Source organism: Toxotes jaculatrix, chromosome 8 (assembly GCF_017976425.1).
Source record: "Toxotes jaculatrix isolate fToxJac2 chromosome 8, fToxJac2.pri, whole genome shotgun sequence".
Classification (NCBI taxonomy): Eukaryota; Metazoa; Chordata; class Actinopteri; family Toxotidae; genus Toxotes; species Toxotes jaculatrix.
Genome location: NC_054401.1, coordinates 3020999 through 3041122, shown reverse-complemented (window position 1 = coordinate 3041122; position 20124 = coordinate 3020999). Strand labels below are relative to the sequence as shown.

General features: G+C 42.5%; 1 protein-coding gene across 1 annotated transcript; it reads left to right on the top strand.

The window, feature by feature from the left end:
• The first annotated feature begins 1897 nt into the window (after positions 1-1897).
• On the top strand, positions 1898-19935 carry dpy19l1l (dpy-19-like 1, like (H. sapiens)). Its single transcript, XM_041045142.1, has 22 exons — positions 1898-2300; positions 2706-2730; positions 2851-2938; positions 4103-4240; positions 5060-5180; positions 7328-7421; positions 7659-7716; positions 8654-8745; positions 9591-9690; positions 10259-10336; positions 12157-12243; positions 12467-12526; positions 12898-12978; positions 13085-13186; positions 13469-13540; positions 15143-15222; positions 15437-15461; positions 16138-16257; positions 16429-16603; positions 16752-16851; positions 16941-17066; positions 17320-19935. Exons 1-22 carry the CDS (start codon positions 2078-2080, stop codon positions 17489-17491), a joined length of 2217 nt encoding a protein of 738 aa, XP_040901076.1. The 5' UTR covers positions 1898-2077; the 3' UTR covers positions 17492-19935.
• Positions 19936-20124: the final 189 nt, after the last annotated feature.

Here is a 20124-nt window from a genome sequence, read left to right as displayed (position 1 = left end):
GGCGTGGCTTTGGACGGGCAGAATGGGGAGGGCACAAACGCATGGCGCTCCAACAACAACTGCAGTAGGGTGGTATAACAATAAGCATCCTGTCAGATGTGTGTGTGAGTAGTGAGAAAACCTGTTTCAACAAGGCAGTAACATTATACCAGCCTGTGAAGGAACACAAAACACTACATGGTGTGTCCCGTTTTGTAGCAAGCAAATAAGATATATTTACTATAAAATATTTCATTTTTAGTTATTGTGTAATTCAGAGCATCTGAAGTTGACCCATCACTCCCAGTTCAATGTTGGCCCTGAAGTTTTGTTGTTTCCCATGCTGCTTAATGGAGGAACAGGTTATAAAGAGCTCTATGTGTATTTGCCTTTGTTACTTATTGTTTATTTAATCAGTTTTAGCCTATGTTAATTATTGGTAATGAGTCTGTTCTATTTCCAGTGTTATTGTCAGTTTCACCAAGACCCTCACAGAGTTTTTACAATCCTGAGGAACACCTGGATGATCAGAGCTTTGACTCCGTCTTCATCTTCTCCTCCTTCTTTTTCTGTGGCAATTCTCATGGATTCTCACATGCAGCCTTTGGCTCTCTGTGCTGAGCCAGCAGAGAGAACAACAAACACACTGTCTCCAAAAACTCCCTGGTTTTCTCACCCACATACCCTCCCAAGCTCACCACCACATCGCCCCGAGCGGGAATCGGTCTGCGAGGTTCCCCCGGTGGGTGTTTGTTTGCGGAGTTTGAGGGAAGCTGTCGTGATGTCACCACCAGACGGCTGACGGTTTTTTCCCCTCTTACTTTCATCCTGTCTCTCTCCAAGCTAAACAGATGAGATCAACTCATCTCCCCTGATGTTCCTGTCTCTGTCGCCAGATAGAGCGCCACACCATCCAGTGTGAGACTGTGGCACCTACATCTCCGCCCAAAGGCATCGGCCTCGCACTGTCTGCTAGTCTGCTCAATTTCCAGAGTCCTAAACTGCCATATTTTTATGAAAACACAATTTTGCTTTTTTCTTTTATGCCCCAGGAACAAATCTCAAAATCTCTTCCATCCAGAGACGATGGCGATAAGGCTGCAGCTGTAGTCTGGATGCTATTGATAAAATGTGAATTATTGAAAACAGAGGAAGATCAAGAAAAACAAATTATTTAAAGAGATGAAAATGTCTGGGAGTTTGAAGCCCAGGTGACAATTGTATCCCTTTAAGTAAATAATTTCTTATCAGTAACAGACAACCAGAGCCACTGTTGTGTGGTGCAGTGTGACAAGTTTAGGGTGCAGATACACCGTGGTCCTTCAGGGACATCTACTGGTTTCAAAATGCTGGTGGAAGGTGTTCGATTCCTTCAGGAACGCTGAAGAGAGCTCTGTCACAGACAGGAGCCCCCCACCCCACCTCCCACCCTTTATATCAATGAGGGTTGGCTAAATAATAGAAAAAACAGAGTCTGATTCTGATTTACTAGCCCCCATGACCCCTTGAAATTTTTGAGCATGCACCAAAAATAAATCCTTATTTATTCAGGCTTTCATATTTTATTTATACCCTATTCTATGAATTGCGTAAATATCTTTCTCTTATTTATTTTAGTCCTCAAAATGAAGGTGTAAATGCTGTTTGAACGTCTTCTCTGCACGGCCGGGGGAGACAGCTCAGGCGTGCAAAATTAAATAGACTGTTTCAGCAAAATACTGGAATCAGAAAACAAAGTCCGCCATGTGTAGGCTGTTAAACTGCACATTTACTGTGGCTGCTTATGTGTTTTTCAACTGTGTCCTTCTCTCTGCTGAACTGCATGGTACTCACGGCTCGTCGTTGCTATGGTTACCGCCTGAAGCTCTGTCCAGTACCGCTAGGTGTCCACTTGGGGGCGAAGTTTCATCAGATTTCTACGAGTGTCGGTGGGAAGCATCGCTCAGGTAGTAAAGGGGCAGATCCGAGGACCAGATACGAGCAACCGTGGGGCTGGTTAGCTCAGCTCACACCCCTCGGGTTGAGTGTGTGTGTGCGTGTCTTTTTTCCCCCCGCTAACAGCTCCCCGGCTGCTCAACCTCGGCTCTCCCAGGAAACAATGGTGGCTAAAAACAGAAAACAGACCGGGAAGAGTCCCCCGACCCAGGCTGACCGCGACAAGATCCCGCTTGTTTCGCCTCCTGGTAAAAGTAACGTCAGGCGACCAGGCAGGGAGGGCAAAGCTTTCACCAGCTCTCACCCAAACGGGCTCTCGGGCATCAGGCACAAGCTTGGGCTAACTCCCTCTGCAGCCGCGAAGCTGGGAATCACTCTTCTCCTCGGTAAGTTGGGAGCTATAGCCTGCTAGCCGCTAACGAGTGCTAACGCGGTGCACATTATATTGTAGCATTAGCGGATCCGCTGAATTAAGTTATCGCTGCCGTTGATCAGTTGGCTAACGTTAGCTCGCCGAGGCACTAGCTCGCCAGTTAGCTTCCCTTTGTCGCTATTCGTTAAAATCCCACCAGAGCAGCCCGTGCTCTTTCCTGCAGCTTCACACGTGTTAACAGGTTTTCTGGCAAAGTTCAAGCTAATGTTACTACGATTTCTCCTCAAAATGCAGCACGGTAAATGTTGTTATCCAAGTCTTCACCCCCGTGGCTTCTTCCTGGACGCCGTTGCAGTTTGTCAAACACACAGTGTCTTGCTTTCCTGCAGCACTGAAAGTTAATTCTCTTTGTCCACAGCTGCTCTGACTGGATATCTGCACTGGTAAGTTGCTCCGTCGGCTTGTTATTACTCAAACGTTACAGGTGTGTTGTGTGCTTTGAGATGCAGCTCTTGGCTCACAGTCTTCTTCTCCCCCCCCCCCCCCCCCCCCTCTGTGATCAGGTATCATCTCTCACAGCTGTTTGAGAATGACAGACACTTTTCACACCTGTCAAACCTGGAGAAGGAGATGGCTTTTCGGACTGAAATGGTAAATAGCTCATATATTTTTTGTAATGGGTGTCCCCCTAACAACAGCCTTATGCAAAACAAATTGTTCTTAAAGGAAAGGTTAACATTTTTCTTTAAGTCTAATGTGCATATTAATGATAATAATGGAGGTACTGTCATATTTGGCTTCTGTTCAACACAAACTGCCCAGCTCTCAGCCTCAGAAGAGGATGTGATGTCATGGTTTGAATGTGGTTTATAAATAAATATGGAGCAGAACGATCGAAAACTGTAGCCGGTCTGAGCGATGCTGCAGTTTGTAACTTGGCAGTGGGTTATTGTCAAAAACAAGGTGTTGACACAGCACCAGAATAATGACTTCGACATTTCCAAGCACATTGGATCAATGTTTCTTCTTGACAGCCAAGCGAATTTACGAAGCAGATCTGAGCGAAAGGCGAACGCTGACCAGTGAGTTCACCAGAGCTGGCCAGTAGATGAGCAGATGAAATGCAGGCTTGTATATGGCAGCTGTGCATGCTTTAGTTAAAGCGAATGAGGGACACGGAGGGAATGTTCAGAAGGCAGAAGTGCTGTGTCACTAAATCTTAACTCTTCTGATTCCACAGCATCTGCACATTCAGAGAAAATCACCTTTTCCTCTCACAACATATTAAACTATATTGAGCTGGTTGGTTGTAACAATGTGCAGTTTGTCGGAGCATTTCTAATTTCTGTGTTGTTTTGGTCACCTTCTGCCTTGGATTCAGTGCAGCATATGTTTATGCATCATCATCATCATGATCATCATCACAATAACTGTAAAAGCTGCTGGTGTTTGAAGTGCAGCGCAGGCTTCACGCCCTCTTTAAAGATGACTGAAGGTGACAGTTTCCTCATATGCGAACAGAATATTTTTCTTGCTTCGCCCCCGCTGTGTGCTACCAGATGGGCTGTGAGCCTGTGTAACTCACTCCTGTTTCTTCTGTCTGAGTTGTTGTAGAGTTATATTTAGTGTCTGTCTCTGTCTCTCTGTATCACTCTGCTCTCTCTCTCTCTCTCTCTCTAAAGTCTCTCCTCTTAACTTGTGTCCCTTGTTGTTCACTCTCTCTCCATCACTCAGCCTTGACATTTCTCGCCAAACTTCTCTCTCATTCTGAGTTTATGAGTTTAATCTATTATATGTATTTTCTGTTGGTTCCAGGGTCTGTACTATTCCTATTATAAAACCATCATTGAGGCGCCCTCTTTCCTGGATGGCCTCCACATGATCATGAACGATCGGCTGACAGAGTACCCCCTGGTTATTAATACACTGAAGAGATTTAATCTCTATCCAGAGGTAATGTTGGCAGTGTTATTCACGGTGATTTGCATTTGTTGTTATCGACTGCAGAATTCAAATTTCAGCAAAAACTTCAAAAATATTCGACAGTAAAAGTTCAAATCTCACAACAAGCTCAGATCTCGAGGTATCTGTTATCTTTTCCCTCCTTTTCTTATTAACAAAGAGCAGTTTAAAAAACACTCAGGTACTGGAGCAGCTTCTCATTAACTCAGCGACAGGCCAAAATTAAGTGTGTCTGTTGTCTGGTTTAGGGCTGCAACTAACAGCTCTTTTAATACTCGCAGCTCTAGTCTGGTTTGTGTGCACTCTGCAGCTGCTGTCTACACTCAACCGAAGATCATTTGTGAGGGAAAAAGCTCCTTTCTGTAACACCACTGTACAATCAGTGTTTTTCTAAGGCCAACAACTCATAGATCTTGTTAAGTCAGTTTCAGGAGTCACATACTCTAGTTTAAACTTTCATTCATATCATATCAATAAGTGTATGAAGGTAATAAATCTGAACTCTATTTTAATGAAGAATTTGTGAAAAAAAGGTGTGTCAGATTTAGTTAATCAGCAGTTTTCCTTTATTCACTGTAGTTAGATGAAGTGTAGTACAGTTCACCACTCAGTGCAGAAAAGATCAGCATTTTCAGCTCATGGGAACAGTCAGTGCTGGAAAAGTAAAGGAATTCTACAGAACTACAATGATAATCCTGTTTGTGTGTCCTCCTCAAAGACAACAGGACAGAAAAGTCTTTTCACTCTTGTTGTTTCAACAGTCTTTTCACCGATTGTCCTCTCCCCTGCCTGTCCGTCTCCTCTCCCCAGGTGGTCCTGGCCAGCTGGTACCGGATGTACACAGGTGTAATGGGCTACTTAGGGATTCCCACGAAGATGTGCTGGTCCATCAACAGAGGAGAGGGACTCACTCCTGTGGATAGCTGTGAAGGTGCAGGCCGTCGCCATGGAGCTTTAGTCTGATCTTCAGATACGCTCATTTGTGCATGCGTACACACACACACACACACACACACACAAACAGTCGGTTGTGTAATCACTACATTACTCAAGCACATAGTATCACAGTAGTGACCAGGAGCTACACTGACATTTAAAATACACAGCATTGACTTGATGACTAATTACTTCACAGTCTTTGATGATTTCCTTGACTTGTGGACAGACTCAGTCAAAACAGCCTCATGGGGAGCTGCCAGTAAAAAGAAAATGTCTACATTTTACAGAAGGAACTGAACATAGGAATCAAGCACTCTTGATTCCTGTTTTTCTACTTTCAACTGAAACTTAGTGAGAGTTTTGTTTTTCCTTTTCCACAAAAAATGCTCAACAGACACCAACGGATTATTGTTTTTCCTCCAGTCATCAGCTGCAACTTTCATACGCACAGATTAAAAGCAGCAAAGCACAATTTAAATCAGAACTGCAATCAATGATCTTTTTTTTCTGATTAATCTACTAATCAGTGAATTTTTAAATCTTTAATATGTCAGAATAATCTTAATCTTAATCTTAACTAAAAGAATAATTAAATAAGCATTTCAGCTCTAAAAAGAATAACATTTAGGTGAGATACAATAAACTGATTCTAATAAAGAAAGGCTCACTAAATGATGTCAGGCATTTCATGCAAAGATGCAGCCATTTAGCATCAGAATGGCAGCAAAACAAATGGTGGAACAAACAGGTAGAACACGGCAACAGGAAGTGAAACACAATAATTATTATAGTAGCCCTGAGGGAAAGAAAACTGTTTTTAACATATTATGCAGAAGTATGTTTTTCTATTTCTTTGCAGAAACATTTCCCAGAGGAGTAAATCTGCTGCCAGTAAACAAGCAGAAACTGTTGTCAGCTTCCCTTTGTTGATCTGCAATCTCTGTGTTCCTGTCAGTCTCATTAGTGGAGCCGTGCACCGTAGGGTCAACGAACACAGGCTGTTCTCACTGTGTTTACATAAACCTGATGCAAGCCGCCTTGCATAAGAGCTAACAGTCAGAAAGAGGAAACGTTTCCTGTAACTGTTAGGCAGTAATGACACAGTGGCGAGTCAAATATATTTTCAGGCTGAGCTGTTCTTGGGTAATTTTTTTTTTTCTAGTGATTTCTCGTCACATCGTGGTGATGAAATAGTAATATCAACGCGCTTCAGAGTATCTTATTAGTCATGACATCCTCGTCAATCTGTTCTGTGTACCTGCTAATTTGGCTGACAGCATTTCTGAGAGGAGATTATTTAATGGTGCTAGAAATACAGGGTGTGAATCAAGGTCCATTTTTTTGCCACCAAAAAACCTGCATTTACTCAGTCGTACAAATTGAGGAACCGACGTTTCTGCATCAAAATTCAGCTCATTATTATTCAGTGTAACATGTTTTTAAATCTACTGCTGCTCATCAACACACCAGCTTCTCAAAGAAAACACACGCTGTAAATATTTAACTTCCCCAGATGTTAAATATTCTCATATTAACCTCAGCTCAACTTTGATGATCCCTCTGATCTGATCCCTCACGGGGACATTTCCCACCAGGAAATATGGACAGTTGTGTTTTTATACAGCTACTCTGTGCTTTATATTTCACACGTTTTTTTTGTATGGGATTTTGGATAAGGGACAGTATTTAGATGGTGTTTTGGAGCCGACATGAAGTCACAAAAAGAAAAACATGCAACATGGTGTCCTCATGGGAAAAAGCAGAGCACCATGAATTTATCATCCTGGCCAGGGGCTTTGCAGATACACTATTTTTGCACTGACCCACCTTAATGAACTCGGAGTGTTCCATATTATGCTGCACCAGAAGTGCAGGCGGTACGGTTTGAAGGTGACCCGTGTACGCTGCTCCCTGGTTGTTAAAGATTGATCAAAAGACTTTTTACATTACAGTTGCTGCCCGACTCTGCCATTATTAGAGCTCAGAAATGGGCATCGGTGAACCCAGAAATGACATCTTCCATTTGCCTGTTTCACCAAAACCCAAAGTTATTCCAGTTTTGTATCATATTCTGTATGATATAAAATGGAGAAAAGCTCCATCCGTAACCCTCGGCTCTGTGTGTGTTGTGTTCATCAGGCATGGGTGATCCAGCGTATTTCTACGTGACCTGTGTGTTCCTGCTGAACGGTGTGATGATGAGCCTGTTCTTCATTTACGGTGCCTACGTCAGGTAACTCCCCTCCTGCCCAGAGCTCCGTCCTGTCATTCTCTGATGGGAGACGAGAGGATGAATTTTTATGGCCCATCTCATCTCTCAGATGTCAGACCTGGACAGGAAAAACTGTTTTGCTTTTTGTCTCCTGTCTCTGCCAAAAATATGGATTTGAAAGATCAGTTGGAGGATGACCTTTCTAAATCTGTCCGCTCTCTGCCTCTCTTATCATGCATCCCCACCTCTCGTCTTTAGTGGCAGTCGGCTGGGCGGCCTTGTTACCGCGATGTGTTTTTTCTTCAATCATGGCGAGGTGAGTGCACTGTCCTTGTCCTCCCTACTATCAGTGTCAGTAAGTCAGGATTTTTAAATTCCGAAGCTTTGCAGCTCAGTGCAAGCCTCTCTGGGTGTAAGCTTCTGAAATGTGTAAAACTCAAAACGAACAGGCACTCAGAAAAGCAGAGGGTGGTTAATAGGAGCTCATTTCAGCCCTCAAAGGAGCTTAGAGTTGTTTTGGGCTGGCACTCAAAGCTGAGTCCCTCCACCCACCGCCTTTTCTCCAGTTACCTCCAGAACATATAGCGAGTCTCTGTTTTCCAGAGCAGTTCACCGACGTTTCAGTCACACACTCACATGTGGATCTCGGTCCTTTCAAACATCCTGCTCACCTTTTTCCTTTGGTGGTTTGTGACTTATCACAGGAGTGTCTGTGATAATCACCTCCTTTTATTTTTATTTTTGAATTATTTATATGTGATGTGAAAGAAGGTTTAACTGGAGAATGAGAAAAGATGTTATCGCTCTGTTGGACTCGATGGAACAACACTCCCGTGGTTCTACGGTGGTGTTACAGAACGAGGGAAGTTCTTCCCTCACGAATGATCTTTGGCTGAGCACAGACACCAGCTTGCAGCGAGCACACAAACCTGGCAACAGCCAAATTTAATTTTGTCCTGTTATTATGTAAAACCTGGCTGTGGTAAAGAAGAGCACCCTTGCAACACAAGTAGGCTGAGGTGGACAAAACACAAAACACAGTACAGAAAAAAGGATCAGGATTTAATCAGGTTTATTTTAGCTGAGAACCAGTAGAAACAAAATGTCCGTGACTCACTAACAGCTCTGCGTCTCTCTGGGTTTCTTCCTTTGGAAAGTCGGAGCTAACTGACGTGTTTTCCGTCCACTTCGATTTTTGCTTTTTAATTTGTGTGTGTGTGTTTTTTCTTGTGTGTGTTCACGTATGTTATCAGAGCACTCGTGTGATGTGGACTCCGCCACTGAGGGAGAGCTTTGCTTACCCCTTCTTAGTCCTGCAGATGCTTCTTCTCACCTACATCCTACGGTAAATTCATGTCAGGTTCATGTCATATACGCACACTGACGCTTAGGTGCGAATGTGAACACGTGCACAGTCTGTTGTATCTGTCCTGTTGTTTTATGCTTTTTTTTTTCAGTTTTATCAAGTTATTGATGTTATTGATGTTTTAACCTTGATTTAAAAGCATGATCTGTTGCACTATTTATCTGTATGAAACACTGATTATCAGTGTGGTCCTTGTTAAATAAACAAAAACATACATTTTGTAGAAAAAGTACAACATTTGTCAGAGGTGGATCCATCAAAAGCACAGAGAGACATCTGGTTTTCTTTTAAAACCTTGTTAAACCTTAAATATGTGAAAATAACAAATGTGAGACGTGATCAGAGAGATGTTTCCTCGTGGCTTTAAATCAGAATCAGAGGCAGACTACACTTTCTAACAGTTTGCCCTTTGTGTGGTAATTACTGGGGGTGAAGCAAAGCTTGCTTCTGTTGTCAGCCACATTGTGCACTGAAGCAGACCCTTCAGTGGGCTGAAGTACTTGTCACAGCTTAGTGTTCTCCTCAGTGTGCATCAGCCAGTGGACGCCGCCTTGTGTTGTGTGCAGTCAGTAAACTGGGACTTATATCACTTTAACAGTAAACGGAGAATGAACCCGTGTGTCGTGTTCCTCAGTACATAACCAGGCCTTTATAGTACACTCAGAAAGAAATTGAATGTGTGCGCTTGTCTCTGTGCATGTGTGTTTTCTCTCAGCTGTCTTAATGCATCTCCTCTTATCTCCATTACACCCACACACACTCACCACATTTCTCCATTTCTTTTTTTTTTTCTTTTTACTCCTCTGTCTCTCTTCTCTCCCCAGGACACGGAGCCCGAGCAGAACAGCCATGGTCGCTCTGGGCATCTCCAATTTGTGCTTCATGCTGCCTTGGCAGTTCGCCCAGTTTGTGCTGCTCACTCAGGTAAACAGAGTGCAAGAGAAACTTTGAGAGATAGTGTGGGAAGGCAGATTAGGCAGAAGAGTTTAAAGAGAGAATAGATTCTTGGAGAGAGAAAAGGACTCTGGCAAAGAAGGAAAGGGCTCAGATGTTGGCCAAGAAATGAAGAGGCAGGAAAGACTAAAAGAAAAGGGGTAGAGATAGCTGAAATTATGAGAAGATACCATTTACATTTTTATTTTATGAAATCTCTCCTGACTTACATTACAAAATGGCGATGGAAAGTGGAATAGTTGAGACAGTTGGAAGGACGTATTGTTTCAGACAGGCAAATTAAAGACAGAAGTAGTAAGTCCATGAGTGTAGGCTGGAGGACAGAGGAGCCGCGGTTTGAACCACAACTCCAGAGCCAACAGGCCACCGCAGCGAGCATCTGTGCTCCGCAGCAGTTTAGCCCACGCCGTCCCTCAGGGCACCGCTGCTCTCTGTACGGGGATTTTAACAAGAGATGAGTTATTCAACAGCTAATTGTTTATAGACATTAATATCCAGTCTCTATTAAAAGCATTTGTTGTTGTTTGTTTGTTTTCAGGTGGCTTCTCTGTTTGCTTCGTACATCCTGGGTTACCTCGGCCCCGCCAAGATGCAGTCCATCCTGGTCACTCATATGGTACAGCAGATGTCTTTTCCAAGTCCTATAGTAATCAGTCAGTTCATCAGAGTGTGGAGAGTGTTTCTGTTTCCTAACTTGACATTAATTGGTTGCTGGTGCATCATGCAGCGGCGCTGTGACAAAATGATTAAGAATGCAGAAAGAAAAGATGCAAATTACCAATCTGTGCAGGTGAGATAGAAAAACAAATCCCCCACTGAAAAAAGCTGTGTGTGTGAATCATGTCTTGCACCCGACATAAGTGAAAGTCTTTCCAGCAGCTGTCCTCTGCAGTGTGATGTCCTCCGCTTCAGTTCTCCTTATCTCACTCAGCTCCTCGGCCGGGAGAATTTCACACGAGCGGGGAGGACAACACCAGCGGAGACAGGGATGACTTTCTTTAGTGTTAACTATTCCACTGCGAGTGCACCAGTGCCTTTTTAACATGAAAGAGGGAGGATTGGTTCACTCTGCCAAGGACAAAAGTATATCTCTTAATGAGATAATGTGTAAAGATGTTTTGTTTGTGTGTGTGTGTGTGTGTGTGTGTGTGTGTGTGTGTGTGTGTGTGTGTGTGTGTGTGTGTGTGTGTGTGTGTGTGTGTGTGTGTGTGTGTGTGTGTGTGTTGTTCTGGCCGTTCGTCCCTCTCCTCCACATTCTTTCCCCCTAATCCCCTCGGCATGCCAGGCTGTTAGCCAGGGCCCGTGTGCTCCACAGATAAGGAGAAGACCGTTTGTGGTAAGATGGTGGAGATTTGTGTCAGAGGAAGGCATATGGCTCTGCATAATTTAGAGAGCTTGGCAACGATGAGTTCGCCTTTGTGTGAGTGTGTGTGCGTGTTCAAGAAAGGAATACAGACACACAGCCAGGCGTGTGTCCTCTATGACCTACAGCACGGTTAGCGAGCCTGAGCAGTGCCACTTGTTAGTGGGCGAACAAACGTGCAGCGCTGCACATAACTAATACATTCACTATCAGTTAATTTCAGTTATTTTTTTTTTTTTTTTGATTTCTCAGTTCCCAAAGTGAGGCCAAAAGTTTTCACTGTACAATGATAGAAAACAGTAGAAAGCAAATCCTCACATTTGAGAAGCTGGAGTCAGATAACGCTCGATATTTTAGTAAGTCAGGTAACTGATTTGTTGATCAACTGAAAATTCATCTGCAGTAATTTTCATATTCGATCAAGTTTGATAATAAAAATAATTATTTTCAAATCAATTATAAAAATTGACCATTAATTTTCTGTGACTTGACTGATCAGTTATTTATTAATATATTTACTTAATAGATTAATTGATTAATTTATTGTTTTCAGCACTACAAAGCTGCGGTTTTGGTCATCCCACTGTTCCTCATAATGCAGAGTGGTGCATTATTCCACTCTTCACTGTGGGATTAAGCATCAGAAAGTGAGTTTAATAGGATTATATTCTGAGAGTGGCTGCGTATTCAAAGTTTAACGCACTGGTTTAAATCTCTGGAGTGGTTTCAACAACACTGTCGCACAGAAAGACTTATTGTTGACACTTAATGCGATCTATGCCAGACCACCCTCCTGCTATAGAGAGACAGATGTTATTATTTGCAGGCGGCAGTGAAAACGGAGCTGAGTGTTTTTATGAGACCGCTGAAAACCCACAGAAAGCTGGCTGTGCCTCTGAGCTCACTGCCAAACTTGCATGTTTATCATTATTTCTAATTACACAGACAGGTCACGCTCATAAAGCTACTGGAAACAGCAGTTACTGTCGCTGGATCGCAGCCGTGTGCACCTTGCGAATACCGCAGGACTGCGATGAATAACTCCTCCTCCCTGTCGCCCCCCCCGCCTACAGGTTACACTCAGCGTCTGCTTTATCCTGATGTTTGGTAACTCCATGCTCCTCACGTCCTTCTACGCCTCCTCGCTCGTCTCCATCTGGGTGAGTTGGACCTTACAGTCGGAAGATATGGAGTACTGTATGCACAGTTATTGGATGTTCTGAAGTTGATTGGGCCTGACAAGATAAGTTAGTCCAAAATCATGGGTACATTTGTACAAGCAAATGATTCATGGGAGGAGAGGGACTGAAATTGGAACAGCATGACTGTTTTGTTAATTTGGTGAATCTGGATTTTAAATTCTGTTTCGTGATTTTCTTGCAGGCAATCATTGCACTGAGGGATCGATTTGCTCAAGTCTTCAAACCTGGCATCATTATCTGGGTATGAAAAATCGACTTCTGCTTCTGTGTTGTATATTTTACCGAGGAAGAGAAAACTAATATATATAGAGGAACGAAAACTAAACAAACCAAAAAGAGAAAAAAAACATATAATGTGGAAAAATACACAAGGAGAATAAGATAACAACAATCCCCACATATAGATACTAAAAAAAAATCTGAACATCTGTAGCTTAAGCTGAAAGAGACCTGGAGCAATGGAACTGACTGGCTTTTTTGGCCACTGTGTCCGGTCAGCAGCAGAGCTTACCTTACAGCACCTCAGGACACTGATCCCAGGTTCCTGTCTGGGTTTTGTGTGTTTGTGTGTAAATGCCAGCCTGCCAGTGTGTATCTCTTCCTCCTCCTCAGGTCATGCAGGTTTTGGCGTGGGTCGGCTCCACAGTTCTGCTCAAATTCATGTTGTCCACAATCCTCGGTGCCTCTGATGATGTAAGTGACTTTACATTAAATCCACTGTTTTGAGTTTGTGAAATTAAATGTTGACAAATGTTATTTCGAAACAGAATGTTTAGAAAATATGTCAAATGTTTTCCAGGCTCACATCAGTGGACTGATCAAGTCAAAGTTCACCAGCTACAAGGACTTCCACACTCTGATGTACACATGCGCCGCAGAATTTGACTTCATGGAGCTGGAGGTAAGCCGTGTTTTTACCAAAATCAGGCCCTCCATCAGAGCTGACATTTATCTTCCTGCAGTCAAATCTGCCACAGAATGGTGATAACTAAAGAGCTCTGCGTGCCGCGGCCTTGTTCTCTGACAAAATGCGAGTCTCGGGTGATTTATTGCGAAAATCGTGCGAGTTTGTGAGTTTGTGTTCGAATGTACAAGAGTGACTGATTACATTATTAGTGGAATTTAAACATTATTAGATAACTGTTGCTGCTGTTTATCTCTCCTCTATTTCTCTCTCCCTCAGACCCCTGTACGTTACCTGAAAACGTTGCTGCTGCCCATCAACATGCTGGTGGTTGCTCTCGTTGCTGGTAGGGTAAGTCTTCTCATGGGTTTTGGACCACACCTCAGACGTGGGGAAATAGTTTGGCTTGTTTTGGAAGTTGAAGAATAAATCTGACACAAAAAGAGCACGTTAGCTACAGATGGTGTGATTTAAAAGCATGCTGAGGACGTTAAAGGGAGTGAAGATCTGCAAAGTGAAATCCCCATCATCAACATTACCAGCATAATTATCTTCTACTCAAAGTCTGAGGCTTGTAAAACTTAATTACTTTGAGCAAATGGTGATCACTGAAGCTGTCACACGAGTGCATGAATAATTTTAGAAGCTCTTCTCTTGTCTGGATTTAAGCAGCTGGACAGTAAGATGAGATTTTACAGATGAAATCTAACTGAAACTGTGAAAGTGTAGGGTTTTGAAAAGCGAAGGCGACGTGTCCACGTGCCCAATTCCCTGTGGATATTACGCCCTTTCGTTTAGTAATCAACGGTTAGCAGCATGGCTTTACTGCCTGCACAAACAGTCACAGAACACTTAGCACTATAATGCGTTCAGTCAAGGGTGCAGGTTTGGGTCCAGAAACAAAATATAAATGTAAATTACTGGATTAATAATGCACTAACCGTGTTTTAAAATTGTGTTCTGAGACTTGACCTGAAAGTTTATGATAAATAATGTATTTCCATTCACTACAAAGAGCACGGTGCACTGTTTGTTGCTGCTTTATTTTTGACTGATGTTCAACTCTAGTGTCTTTTTAGGAGAATGTTAACTGAAAAAATAGTGAAAATACATCTAAAAAAACCATAACACATCTTCTAGTAAATAGAATAACATGAAACCCACAAAATAAATTTAAAAAATATGAATAACACATCTTCTGTGTGAAAATGAAGAGTCTTCTGTGCGGCTTCTGTCTTCTGTGGCAGGAATCATTCGGACGTGACTGTCAGACATGCGAGGCCTTCAGTACGAAGTCTCCAGTCTCGCCTTTCAGAACAATACAGCAGGCAGTCAGACATGGAGTTCAAATCACTTTAGAGCCTTGAGACGTTGCTTCACTGTGGCAGGAAGACAGAGCTGGGAGTCTTATCTGTTCTGGTTACCACGCAGTAGAACTGCCTGCATGTTGAAAGAGCCTTTTTAAATTCTGGTTATACTCTTTCCTTTTCAGGAAATAGCAGTTGTCTTATTTGCTCTGTGTGGGATGCCTATTTTACATTTACATGTGTATCATTGAGCTTTTAGATTTGTACCCTATAGAAGCAGCCTTGTATAATGCAATATATTTAAACAGCATCACAAACTATATCCTCCAAAATGATCGTTTGGCTGGATCAAAGCCTGAAACAGTTTCAATGCAAACCGAACATTAAAACCTTGATAAAGGCAGGATTTCCTGTTCCAGCCAGGTGGACCTAAGAAACTGCCAACTGAGTGATTTTTGGGGGGAGGCGACAGGACATCAGAGAAGAAAAAAATATTTAAGCAACTGCTCTTTATGTAGTCTAATCTCATTATGCCCTGCCCACGCTAAGCTAAGAATACATGAGTCGATTTGACAAAGCATGGCAGGCGATACGTGAGCAAGCTGTTAGGAAGACGTGTTTTATTCCAACAATTTGTCCTTTGCAGACCATCCAGGATATAGTCCGGTTCCTGAGGGACGGAGGGAAGGCGTCTGCCAAGAGTGACGACGTGGATGAAGCTGCAGGGTGAGCGACCTGAGGCCTCCTTGATGATTTCACTGTATTTACTCGTTTGCTCTGTCAGTTACCAGAAACTTTGGATAGGGAAGTAGAAATGAGTTTGGAATGATGTGTTACCTTAGCTTTAAATAAGCAGCACTGTGATGAATAATAAAAACTTTTTGCACATTATTTTGTCCCAGATAGCTGAGTGTTTATTTCTGTCTGCTCTGTGTTGCAGGTCTGAGATAGCTGCAAAAGGAGAGGTGAGGAAAAACACTGTTCACATCCTCCATGCTATTCTTAAGTATATGCACAAACATTATGTTGCTAACACCAACATAAGTGTGCATTTTTACAGTGTTTTTCCATTTTTCTAAACCTGTTTTTATTAGATTCCTCCAGGGCAGTTACATCTGCCCGGTTACTACGTCCCTAAGTGATTTTCATCCCTTTTCTCATTACTGAGAGATGAAAGGCAGCTTCTCTCCTGCTATCAAATCTCACCGTGCTGCCTTTTTCTGCTGCTCCGTGCCATTTTCTCTAACGTCCCTCTCAGGACAGGAAGACGTTCAGACGTTCATCCACCAGCCACAGTGTGTGGAGGCTTCCAGAGTTTCTCAGATAATTGCTTTAATGTTTGTGAACGGCTCGATGAGTAACGCTGAGAGGGGTTTCTCCCTCCTCACAGGAAAAGCAGTGTTAAAAACATACTAAAGATCAAAGCATCACAAGCTTTTGTACCGACATGAAAACTTTAGAAAGCTCTTCTTATGACTTTGTTATTAATTATGACTCTCAGTTTTTAAAAATGTCTTCATTTAACTGCAGCAGCTGTTAAAGAGTTTGGTCAAAGTTCCTGTTCGATTATTGTGGTTTAATAAAAGGCGACCTTCTTGTCAGTTGTGGTGACAGACTGTCTGTGAACCTGTCGCCCTCCAGCTGGTCTACCACAGTCTGCAGCTGGTGGCGTTTGCGGCCCTGGCCATCCTCATCATGCGTCTGAAGCTCTTCCTGACTCCCCACATGTGCATCATGGCCTCGCTTATCTGCTCCAAACAGGTCCGTCTCTCAGAACCGTATACTACATTTTAAAAGCTACAGTTATTTGTCTCCTTCATGTCGTCAGTGTTTGACCTGTAAAGAGACATTATCTCTCTCTCTCTCTCTCTCTCTCTCTCTCTCTCTCTCTCTCTCTCTCTCTCTCTCTCCCCGTCCTGGTTGTTATGTCAGTTGTTTGGATGGATCGGGGAAAAGTTAAAGCATCAGATTATGGTGTTTGCTGTATTGGCCGTCATGGCCATACAGGGAGTGGCCAACCTGCAGGCCCAGTGGGCGATCATCGGAGAGTTCAGCAACCTGCCACAGGAGGAGCTGCTGGACTGGATCCAGGACAACACTCACCCTGGTAAGTGAAGTGGCTTGTTTCCATGGCACGAAGACTTGATTTGGGGAATATATTTACTGCAGGGTTTCTGTTCTGTCAGTTATTCTTTATTCCAGCAGCACAGACAGAGTGTGTTTGACTTTTTTCTTCATGTTTTTCTGTGACACAGATTCTGTGTTTGCGGGAGCGATGCCCACCATGGCCAGTGTGAAGCTGTCCACAGGTCGGCCCATTGTCAACCATCCCCACTATGAAGATGCTGGTCTGAGGTCAGTGGAGCTCACAGCAGATCCCAGAGTGCTGTATCCTGGTCAACATACACCATATACATTATTGTCTTCTAATGTGTTCCTTGCAGGGAGAGAACCAAGCTGGTCTACTCCATGTACAGCCGCATGTCTGGAGAAACAGTGAAGAGGAATCTGATGAAGCTGGGCGTGGACTTCTTCATCTTGGAGGATTCCTGGTGCACCAGGCGAACCAGGTACCAAAACACCACCGGTGCCCTCTCACAGGAGAGTTCACATTGTTACCTGGGACCACCTTTTCTTTCACATTTTGATTTTGTGGATTTAGCTCATGTGTTTATTCAGAAAGAATTACAAAGAGCAAACTACTTTAAAATCTAAGATTTTTGCCAGAGAAATGGTTTCTATTTCTGATGAACGCTGGTTCTCTTTCTTTCTTTCTTTCTGTCTTTCTCATTTATCCTTTTTCTTCTGTCTCTCTCCTCCCAGGCCCGGGTGCAGCATGCCAGAGATCTGGGACATTGAGGATCCCCAGAACGTTGGTAAAGTTCCCCTGTGCACCCACATGTCCAGGAACTCACGACCCCACTTCACCACAGTTTTTTCCAATGACATTTACAAAGTTCTTAAAGTCCCCAAAGTCACCAAAGATCTCAGATAACACCGTTGGATGGACTGGTCCAGCACCGAAATGTTCTTTCCGCCACTTTTTTTTTTTCATTTCTTGGGTCAGTCACTGCCGTTGCTGCTTTTTACTTCCCAAAACTCAAACCCCCACAGTTCCTACTTTTTTCGCGGTGCTTTGATTCACTGAGTGGTCGATTAATAATAGGTTGAACTTACCAAAACAATCTGACATGAGAGTCTCTCTGCTCCTGGTGACCTTGTGGTTCTCAGTATTTATTTACTTAATAAAACTCCCCGTTCCCCACATTTTGCTAAACCTTCTTCTTGCTGCGTCATTGTGATCCAGCCATGTTCCCATTATGCTCCAGTCGGTGCCCAAGTGAAAGCCAAAAGGATTCGTAGCTCTTCGTTTAGCTTGTTGCATAAGTTCTTTTACGGAGATGCTGTTCAAACATTATTTTTTACTTTCATGTTTTGTTTTTGTTTGGGGTTTTTTTTGTTTATTTTTTAATTTTAAGAAGGAAATTGTGTCTGGCAGGACTAATCAATGATGTCCACATACTGTGAAGCAATACCCTTTGCAAACTTGACAAAAGCTGACTTCTTCTATTGTTATGCACAGTGTTGCTCTCTGAAAAGATTTTTTTTTTATTTATTTGTGTGGATATTATTATGCAAATTTCAAGGTGTTAAGACATTTTCTTTGGAAGCAAACAGTGTTTTAAGAGTCTCTTCCTGTGTTTGGAAGCTTTTAAGATCTTTTTAATACATATCATTCAGCATCGGTGTCCAGATTTGTTTCACTCGAGAATATTTTTGTTCTTAAATCAGTTGTAAATTGACAGAGTTTTTTTAATGGCAAAACATATTGGGGAACAAATAAAACAAAAAAAACAAGTACTTTTAACCTAACTGTGCCCTGTAACGACATTTTTGTAAATATCCAAACAGTTGTTTTGTACAATACTGATGTGCAGCCTTTAAAAGGTTCTTCGCGTTTCTTGAATTATTGTTTCTTGCCAAAGGAGGTCTTGTTACCAACTCGGGTTCTGTAGCAACTGAGAGATGTGTTTTTTTGTGAGTTCAGTAACAGCCAATCCAAACTTTTTGTAGCAGTGAATTTGGTGTAAATGGTAGCAGATGTTGGTTGGTTTTTTTGGTTCAGGCCTCCATCATGATTGTTGGATATGTTACAAAATATGCGTATTCGCTTCTTTGCTGAGAGTTTGATGAGACGATGCCACTCTCGTGTCTGTATGGTAAAAAAAATATGAAGCTACGTCCAGGAGGCAGTTAGCTTAGCTTAGCATACAGATTGGAAACAGGGTTAAACAGCTAGCATGGCTCTGTCCTAAGGTTAAAAAATTAGCCTTTCAACACATAACACTCACTGATTAACATGTTATATCTCTTTTCTTTAGTCTGTACAACAACCTTCGCTGTTGATTGACAACCTCACGGTGACAAAAAGACTCCGGCCAAGAAATAATCCTGTGTCACCTCCGTTAAACTACAACACTTAATCACAGTTAATTAGTTATCGTTACTGTTACTGTTTCTGATCTTTGGACAGAGGCTAGACTAGCTGTTTTTCCCTTCTTCCTGTCTTTGTGCTTAGCTGCATAGCTGCATGTTGTATTGATGGTTTGTCCAAATATAATCAGATTCATCCGACACTTTGCTTCCAAAGCTCGGTGCCATTTTTCAGAAGGAGGGCAGAAGCTGTGGAGCTGCCAGGATTTTCTTTTTTTTTTTTAATTATGGCTCTATAAATGAACCGAATGAGTAAACTTACAGCAGTTTTTTGTCTTAAAAGCAATAGTTCAAAATCATCAGAAATCATTCAGGGAAATTACATTCATTTGGTTTTTTTTGGCTGGGCGTTAGATGAGAAGATTGATACCACTCGTGTCTGTAAATATGAAGCTGCAGCCAATAGGCGGGTATCTTAGCATTGCACGAAGACCTGGCTTTGTCAGGCCACTTCAAAACTACGCCTACAGCCACCTCGGAAACTGTGAAAGCAGTTACCACGGGGTAGTACGGCACACCACGGGGTAGATGATTTCATTGATTGTGCATCAGAATGAGACGAAAGAACAAAGGAGATTAGTGAGCGGACACTTTTAAACAAAACAAACATACATTCACAGTTCAAAAAGAGCTTCTGTGGTGAGACTTAAAGTGCCAGAGTGAGCGGCTGAACAAATCCTACAGCGCACATTTAATCTTTCACATCTTGTGCATTTGAATCCAGAGCTGTTTATGTGCTGTTTATGTTCAGCTCTTCTGAAGATCTACGGTGTAGAAGTGATCTTGTAAGTCAAGTGCCGGTTTTTAAGGAGTGGGGCTGTTGTGTCACACTTCACGAAACACTTTGACATAAGTAGTTTATTCCTGTCACAGGCATAGGTGTGTTTCAGATGTCTTTTATAATATTTGTCTATTTTGCCTGTATTTTAAAGAATAAAACATTTGCCGTCAGCAGCAGAGCTTTTTATTTTTTGGTCTTAAATGTGTAAAAATGCCCCAAAAAACAACAAGATGTCAGTCAGTGGATTTGAATACATGTTGGAGATACAACCCCCACATTTGAGAAGAACCACTCTAATATCTGCTGTATCAGTCACATCAAGCAGAACTCAGGCTGCTTTTTCTACAGTCATA